The 9247-nt window shown below is 39.1% G+C and overlaps 1 protein-coding gene across 1 annotated transcript; it reads left to right on the top strand.

The window, feature by feature from the left end:
* Positions 1-2256: 2256 nt before the first annotated feature.
* On the top strand, positions 2257-8473 carry LOC144961497 (uncharacterized; the record flags this gene model as incomplete). The annotated part of the gene is made up of 5 exons (XM_078894659.1): positions 2257-2415; positions 4346-4478; positions 5009-5187; positions 7113-7382; positions 8330-8473. Coding segments are annotated over 5 exons (885 nt in total), but the record flags the coding sequence as incomplete, so codon positions are not given.
* Positions 8474-9247: the final 774 nt, after the last annotated feature.

Below are 9247 nucleotides of genomic sequence, written 5' to 3'. Positions count from 1 at the left end.
TAATTCTTCCGCCCCAAATACACTAAGATTGAACATTTTTTCCTCCTTTTGCCCCCTTTCCCTTGTTGTATTTCTTGTCGCTGCAGGAGTATATAATATGCCAACATACTGGCGTTTAAAATGACGGACATAGAATTTACCCAACCCTTATTAACAAAAACAAAAACCCAATGTGACCATTCGACTCAAAACGGTATAATGTTGGATGCCCCTGATTCTTAAAAAAGATATAAATTTAATATGAGCAGAAATAGGAAATTTCAATTTTTGTAACTTTAAGACGATAAGACCATTCTCCTTAGAATCAAACATATAAACCTATGCCAAGTCTCACAAACTCCGATTAGAAACTCAAATTTTATATCTAAATCACTTCGACACCATACCTTACGAGACGACGGGTAACATATAATATATTTAACCCAAATCTCATTTCATTGTTTAGAGACTCAATTTTTTTATATTTAAACCACCCAGACATAATACCGTGACGAGACGACGGGCGACGGATCACAAACAAGATAATATTTATTAAACGTATTCCAAAATTACAACTTTATCGTTATCCTCTCCCATTGCAGGGTAGTGCGGGGCGGTCCTTGGCAAGCTTAAGGACCACGGTCCTACGGTCCTTGGGAAATGAAGACCGCAAGGACCGGTCCGGTCCTTTTCGACATTGAACATTCCTGAGAGACTGTTGGAAGTGTGATCGTTCATTCTTGAACCGTTAAAGACCGCTACACGATGAAAACCGTGGCCTACAGGAGTAAAACACACGGAGTAGTCACACTCATTTCAAATTGTAACCTAATTAGAGAAGAGGGGTGATGCCTTCTTTATTTGCTCACCGTACTTCATTGTTACTTCGATAATTTAATAAAATTTGAAATTTATCCCATTAACGGAGATAATGGCATCGCCCAAGGCGTTGATCGAGTTGTTCGTGGCGTTGATACACACACGCAACTCCTACCCCCCCCCCCCCCCCCCCCCCCCCCCACACACACACATTAGAGGGCAGCGAGCATTGAAGAGTAAGAGAGAGACGTGAAGTTATAATAAGAGGGGGTGGATGAGGTAATAAGAGGGGTCGATGGTGACTTTTCGCCAGTTCTAACAAACTCAGCTACCCATTCATTGCTGAGTAGACAGGGATTCAGAAAAAACTCGACTGCACCCGGGATCGATCTCTGGCCCTTTGCGTATAAAGAGAGTGCTCTATCAACTGACCTATCGGGGTCCCCAAATATTCTATTGGACTTTTTTAAAATTCAGACGTTATAACTGGGTTTTTTTGGAAGGAAGAAAACTAATGAAACTCATATTATTTGATTAGTAAAAACACCAAACAAAATTTTAATATTATTGTATTATTTTAAAATGACAACACTGCGATAGAAAGGAGTGGTGACAAGAGATGGACAAAAGAAAACAAAAAATCGGATTTGCTACTTGCTAGGTTCGACACACACACACACACACACACACACACACAAACACACACATCTTTAGTAGTCACATACATTTCAAACAATAACCCATTAGAGAAGAGGGGTCATGCCTTCACCATAGATCATTGTCATTGCGATCATTATGGTGTAGTAAATTTTGAAATTTACCCGTATAATGGAATCGTCCAAGTCGTGCGCCTCCTGTTCCCCCATCTCACACACGAAAGGGCGGTTTGCGGAGTGGAGGTTGGTGGTCGTCTGCCTGTATGGTCGTCTGTGTCGTTTAGTGTATGGCAAAGGGGGATGGGTGCGATTAATTAAGTGGGATGGGTGGTGATTGGTGGAAGATAGGCAACCGAAGGCAACGAATCGCTGGGGAAGTAGTAGGCTATGGCGCGAGACCGACGGTGATCAGACCGGTCTTCAGCGCGGCACTAGTTGAAAGGTGATAAGAAGTGAGGACCGCCGCCGGTCTTCACTATGGGACCGATCCCCGGTTCACAGCTAAAAGACCGTAGGACCGGTCCAATAGGACCGGTCCTCAGCGCGGCACTATTGCAGGGGGCTAAGTGGCCCATTGGTTAATGCATTGCACTGTGATCCAGGTTCGAACCCAGCTTCAGGCACTTTCGTTTTTTTTAAATTAACCCCAATTTGCTCACTTGGACAACATGGGTGATTCCTGTTGACATCAGACCTCCTACTACAAGTACTATCTATATTACTTCACGGAATGCCTTGGCGAGAGATATCCTATGATGTTGTGACGGAAGGGCGTAATTAAAAATAAATTCTCCCATTGCAGGTGCGGAGACCAACCAGATGGCTACTACTCCGACTGCTCGGATTGCCAGTCCTATATCAAATGTGACAACGGGATCACTACGTTTATTACATGTAGTGCAACACTCCTGTTCAATCCGGCTACTTTGCTCTGTGATTTTGAGGCTAGCGTGGAATGCAGGTAATTTTCAATTAAAAGTACTACTACTAATACTTCCACTACTATTATTATTATTATTACTACTACTACTACTACTACTACTACTACTACTACTACTACTACTACTACTACTACTACTACTACTACTACTACTACTACTACTACTACTACTATTACGACTACTACTACTACTACTACTAACTACTACTACTACTACTAATACTACTACTACTATTACTACTACTACTACTACTACTACTACTACTACTACTACTACTACTATACTACTACTACTACTACTACTACTACTACTACTACTACTACTACTACTACTACTACTACTACTACTACTACTATACACAAACCTCGAATCAATGGCGATTGACCGAGACTCCAGGAGGCTCACTGTAAAGAGCAGCATTCAGTAATGTGAGATAAGGAGAGAGGACCAGCGGGATAAGGAAAGAAAATCAGTTGACAGGGCAGCATCAGTAAACTCATGGCCTGATCATCATCATCATCATTGCCTTTTTCGCCCTGGGTCACAGACAAACATTTGCCATCTTTCTCTATCCCGAGCTAACGTTTTTATCTCGTTCCATGTCTGATCTCTTCTCTGTATATCAGCTTCTTTAATTCTTCTCCATGTTCCTCGTGGCCTTCCCTTTGACCTGCGCCTAATACTTACCCCCAAATGAGTCAAAAGACAAGTTTTTGGCCACAAAAGAAAACAAATCGTGAGTCGTATTCAACAACTCAACCAAGTGGATCACTTGCTTCCTTGTGCTCTACTAACTACAACCGCAGCCATCGTTAACTTATAGCCTGACATTCACAAAAAGATGACGTCAAAATGCCAGTCTTTGGCCACAAAAGAAAACAAATCGTGAGTTGTATTCAATAGTTTAACCAATGGAACCATTTGTTTCCATGAGCACTAGTAATGACAACTCGCTAGGCGGTGCAAAAAAAAAAAACAAAAAAACAAATAATGACGTCAAAATGCCAGTCTTTTTGGGTTCCAGTGTCAGGCTATAACTTAACGATGGCTACGCGACAACTGACTAGGCGGTCCACAAACCTAAATGACGTCAAAATATGGGTCTTAGTGGGTTTTAGTATCAGGCTATACGTTAACGATGGCTAAGACCGACGCCGGATTCCCTGCAGCAACAGCAGGTGGACCAGTTGCTCCCAAGTAGATCTGCTCAGCCACTGCAGGCACTTCCAATCAACTACAGACTGATCTTACCAGGTGCAAAAAAAAAAAAAACAAAAAAAAAAACAAAAAACAAAAAAACAAAAAAAAAAAACAAAAAAAACAACAAAACAAAACAAAACAAACAAAATAAACAAAAATGCCAACTAAAATAAAAATCCAACCCCACCAAAAAAAAAACACACAAAAAAAAAAGAAAAAAAAACCAAAACCAAAACAAAACAAAAACAAACAAAACAAAAAACCCACCAACAAAAATCAAAACAAAACAAACAAGCAAAAGAAAAAAAAAACCCCACCGAACTCCATTGTCTTCGGAACAGACGGGTGCCTAGAAAGAAATAAGTTCAAGTAGGTTAACAGAAATCAAAATGTTAGTTTGAATTAAGTAGGATTCAATAGTCTGATGTCACGAACGCCCAGCAACGAGCAGCTTGGTTCTAAACAAAGAAAATATGTACTTTTTATTCTTCATGCTGGCTTGAGCTTTTTCACATGTCATGTGATCAGAATGAATAAAAGTCAAAACATGATCAGATTTATAATGTTTTTCGCCTCTGGATACACTTTTATGCCCGTCGGAAAAGTATTTCATAAGGGGGTCCGCCATTGTTCAGATAGTTTATAACCAGTTATAAAGTTACTATGCGTCATTACGAGGGAAGTGACGTCACGACTGTTGAACCGAAGAGATTCCACAATCCATCTCACTTATTTATCTCTTTTCACCAGCACAACATCAGCCACGTCTCGGACGTCTCCAAGTTCAATGACGTCATTATCGTCTGACTCTAGCCCAAGTTCAAGGTCGTCCGGATCCTCTCCCTCCAGCCCCACATCGATGAGCTCTGAAACCAGCGAGGCGGTGAGTTTAGACATGCTTGTATCACCGTTAATTTTGGCCAACCGCTAAAAAAAAAAACCGCTACTGTATGCAGCCAGGTGGTTGGAATGTCAAATTTTGAATTTACAGTTAAAGATATGCAATCTTGATTAAATACTGTGTTCTGTTCGGCTGGAATCTCAAATTAGAGACAATGAATAACGTTTCTTTACTTGCGAATGTTTTTTTTTTGCAACTAACTAATTAATTAACTATCAACTAACGAAAGAGTGAAAATGGAGAGGCTTCCTATGGGAACAAAACAGACAATGGACGTTTCGGGTACAAACCCTTCGTCTTACTAACTAACTAATTATCTAACTAATTGACTGAATAACTAACTATATATATATATATATATATATATATATATATATATATATATATATATATATATATATATATAGCTAGTTAGTTATTAGTAATTAATTAATATAGACATAAATCGAATTCTACCACCTTCATTCATTGAGCAGCAATAATGTGTATCTCCATGTTTGTTCTATTTTTAGATATTCTGTGTGGTTGATTGTGCCGGTATTCCCGATGGACAATACCCTGACTGTGATAATTGCAGCAGTACAATTTCGTGCAGCAACCAACTGATCAGCGGCACTTTCATGTGCAGCTATCCCTTGGTCATCAACCCGAACACCCTGAATTGTGATTTCATCTCTAATGTTAATTGCGCGTGAGTAAATGGAAACATTGTATAGATAGTGCAAATTATTCACCAAATAAGATCAAGCCTATTTGCAAGGGGATCCCGATACCAGCAGCAACACTTCATTAGCGGATGGATACGTGCCGCCGGTGTAATGCTTTACATTTTTGTTTCTTGACAAATGCAATGTTATCATCGACAAGGTACCAATATTAGATCTGAACGTGGAAAGAGAGAGAGAGAGAGAGAGAGAGAGAGAGAGAGAGAGAGAGAGAGAGAGAGAGAGAGTGAATGTGTGTGTGTGTGTGTGTGTGTGTTGAGAAAGAGGGAGAGTGAGAGAGAGAGAGAGAGATAGAGAGAGAGAGAGTGAATATGTGTGTGTGTGTGTGTGAGAGAGAGAGAGAAAGAGAGAGAGAGAGAGAGAGAGAGTGAATATGTGTGTGTGTGTGAGAGAGAAAGAGAGAGAGAGAGAGAGAGAGAAAGAGCGAGCGAGAGAGAGAGAGAGAGAGAGAGAGAGAGAAGAGTGAATGTGTGTGTGTGTGTGTGAGAGAGAGATAAAGAGAGAGAGAGAGAGTGAATATGTGTATATGTGTGTGAGAGAGAAAGAGAGAGAGAGAGAGAGAGAGAGAGAGAGAGAGAGAGAGTGAATGTTTGGTGTGTGTGTGTGTGTGAGAGAGAAAGAGCGAGAGCGAGAGAGAGAGAGAGATAGATAGATAAAGAGAGAGAGAGAGAGAGAGAGAGAGAGAGAGAGAGAGAGAGAGAGAGAGAGAGAGAGAGAGAGAGAGAATTAAGCAAAATCCTTTATTTTGAGGACTCAATTTTGCACCGTTTGGAGCGAAAATCGTTCTTGGAGTCTACTTGTTTGAAGTCGAGTATTATAACACAGAACGCCAAGCAAGAATTGTTTGTCATTTTATTTTGCAAACTTCTTTGTGGTCGAATGGGAGGACACTAAGATTTTGGCCGCTAGGTTTCATGTTCCAAGAAGGATCTTTATCCACTTTATATCACCATACTCTGGTGTAAAATCAGTACCTGGCCATTGATAACGATATCTCTGTCCAAAGTTAAAAAAAAAAGCAACATGCGTCACGCCGCGTCCTACATATGTAGTGTTGCTGTTAACTTGGGACCCACTGCAAATGGCTTTGAGCAAATCATGTAAAAAAATAAAATTAGAACAAAAATGCGACATACCGCTCCATAACGGTATTATGTCGGAATGATCTTGATGCGGACAATTGACAGTGAATTCAAAATGGTGAGCATTAGACTATAATATAAGCAGTTTGATGTTGAAGGATGAGAATTAGACAATGTAATCAGTTTGGTGTTGGAGGACGAGAATTAGACAATGCAAACAGTTTGATGTTCAAGGATGAGAATTAGACAATGTAAACAGTTTGGTGTTGGAGGACAAGAATTAGACAATGTGGGCAGTTTGATATTGAAGGATGAGATTTAGACAATGTAAGCAGTTTGATGTTAAAGGACGAGAATTAGACAATGCAAACAGTTTGATGTTGGAGGACGAGAATTAGACAATGCAAACAGTTTGACGTTGAAGGGCGAGAATTAGACAATGTAAACAGTGTAACGTTGAAGGGCGATATCTAGACAATGCAAACAGATTGATATTGAAGGACGAGTATTAGACGACGTGAGCAGATTTACGTTGAACGAATAAAACTCATTGTTTTCAAGACAGGCATTAATCCTATTTCAAATTTTATAAATTGATTTCAAAAGTCTATTCCAGTCATTATGTTTAAATCGACATAACACCGTTTTGAGACGATTGGTTACCCATACAGGAAATTAATAATCCAAATAATAATTATAATAATATCTCTCTCTCTCCACCCCCCTCTCTCTCTCTCTCTCTCCCCCCCCCCTTCTCTCTCTCTCTCTCTCTCTCTCTCTCTCTCTCTCTCTCTCTCTCCCTGTCACAGAACAACAACAACATCAGCGACATCGTTAGCCTCCTCAACCTCCGAACGTTCTGTCGTGTCACAGACATCTGCACAATCTATGACGTCAGAGGAAGTATTTTGTATCACGAGTTGTGCGGGAATACCCGATGGGCGCTACGCCTCTTGCTCGGCCTGCGACGCTCACTTCGATTGCGTAGGTGGAGCAGGTGGGGAAACCAACTGTGTAGCGGGTTTGCTCTTCAACCCGGCATCGGGCTTCTGTGATCTTCCACGTAACGTTATTTGCGCGTGAGTGATATCTTTCATTTATTCATGTATCTAGTTTTGACATTGTTTTGATTTGATTTATCATCTTTAAGTTTTGTTCAACAATTATCACCTTCGTCGTCGTTGATTTCATCGCCGATGACCTTCCCAACCTCCTTCCTCCTCCTCCTTCCCCTCCTCCTTCTTTCCCTTCTCTTCCTCCTCCTCTTCTTCCTCTTCGTCCTCATCCTCATCCTCCTCCTCCTCCTCCTCCTCCTCCTCCTCCTCCTCCTCCTCATCATCATCATCATCATCATCGTCATCATCATCCGCTAGTTTCTACTTAATCTACTTTGCTACTGTTTTCATTTGAACCTGTGTGTTTTGTTCTAGGCTGTAAACCATTTATTTAACTCTAATTAACTCTAATTTTATGCCAAGGTCACTCTCAACCAATGATGCATCATGTCTATAAATATTGTGTTAAATTATCCAATGAGAATGCTTTCTTGTAACACGTGACACTCTGATGTCCATTGGACCATTAGATCGAAGGGGTTCTTTAATAAACTTCCTGTATATTTCGGTTTTCCCGCGTTGAAAGGTTTGCGAACAAATCTATCAACACTATGATTGAAGCCAGTGTTAAATTAGAAAAATAAAAACAAAAACGTATTCATAATTCATTAGAATTTATATCTTTATTCTAGACCATCTCACGATGCAGACACCCATTTTTGAGAATAGACTAATCAAAGTGAAGATTTTAGAAACAAATAATTAAAAAAAATAAAAGTCCATCCATTAGATTTTATTTCATGTTTATAACTTTGATATTCAGCATCTTGAATTTCATGGTAATAAATTCAATATATACGAATGTATGTAAACAATTTGAATATATTCATGACTTTGCATTTCATGTTAACATAATATTATTGAATAATCAACACCTTATTATCCAATATTATAATAATTTAAATATTCAGTACCACCTCGGCACAGTCCGTGACGTCAGGCAGTTCTCCTTCCTCTCAGTCGTCCGAATCCAGCGAGGCATCAATGCAGAGCCAGCAATCAGAGACGAGCGAGAGTTCAATGTCCAGTGATTCCAGCCCGAGCTCTCTGTCAAGGTAACGATTAAGTCATGAACCACACTGCAATATGATAATATACACAATTAACTCTCTCCTTCCAGCCATTTTCCCCAAAACTTCACACCCAACTAACACAAAAATATAATTTTTTACCACTCAGACATAATAGCAGTAAAATTCTTGCGATACTTAATTTCTTTAACAAAACATGCTCTACAACACACTGTTCATTTTCTTTAAATTCTATGATGTACAAGAGAAATTTGAATAAGAAAAAAGTTGATTGTATCGTAACGAATGTGACGATTTTCCTATAGTTGGTAAGGAGAGGGTTAACTCCAATATATATATATATATATATATATATATATATATATATATATATATATATATATATATATATATATGCAGGTCTGACAACCGAATGCAATTATGGGCCTAGTTAAACATTGCTGCTGTAATGTGCGTCATTTTTTTCTCTCCAGATTTCTTATAAAACAATGAGCCAATAATAATTGGAATTGCTTTAAAATGCCGCGGACGCCAAAAACATCTAAATCAACCAAACCAAACTATCTATTTACATGTTTCAATCTAATTTAACACCCTACCATAATACGTATTTACATGTTTCAATCTGATTCAACACCCTACCATATAATGTATTTACATGTTTCAATCTAATTTAACACCCTACCATATTACGTATTTACATGTTTCAATCTAATTTAACACCCTACCATATAATGTATTTAGAGGTTTCAATCTGATTTAACACCCTACCATATTAAGTATTTACAGGTTTCAATC

Source organism: Berghia stephanieae, unplaced genomic scaffold, assembly GCF_034508935.2.
Source record: "Berghia stephanieae isolate SIO BIC M18660-M18661 unplaced genomic scaffold, UCSD_Bste_1.3 scaffold2678, whole genome shotgun sequence".
NCBI classification, from domain to species: Eukaryota; Metazoa; Mollusca; class Gastropoda; order Nudibranchia; family Aeolidiidae; genus Berghia; species Berghia stephanieae.
Note: the sequence above shows the minus strand (reverse complement) of the source record. Positions and strands in the feature narration are given on the sequence as shown.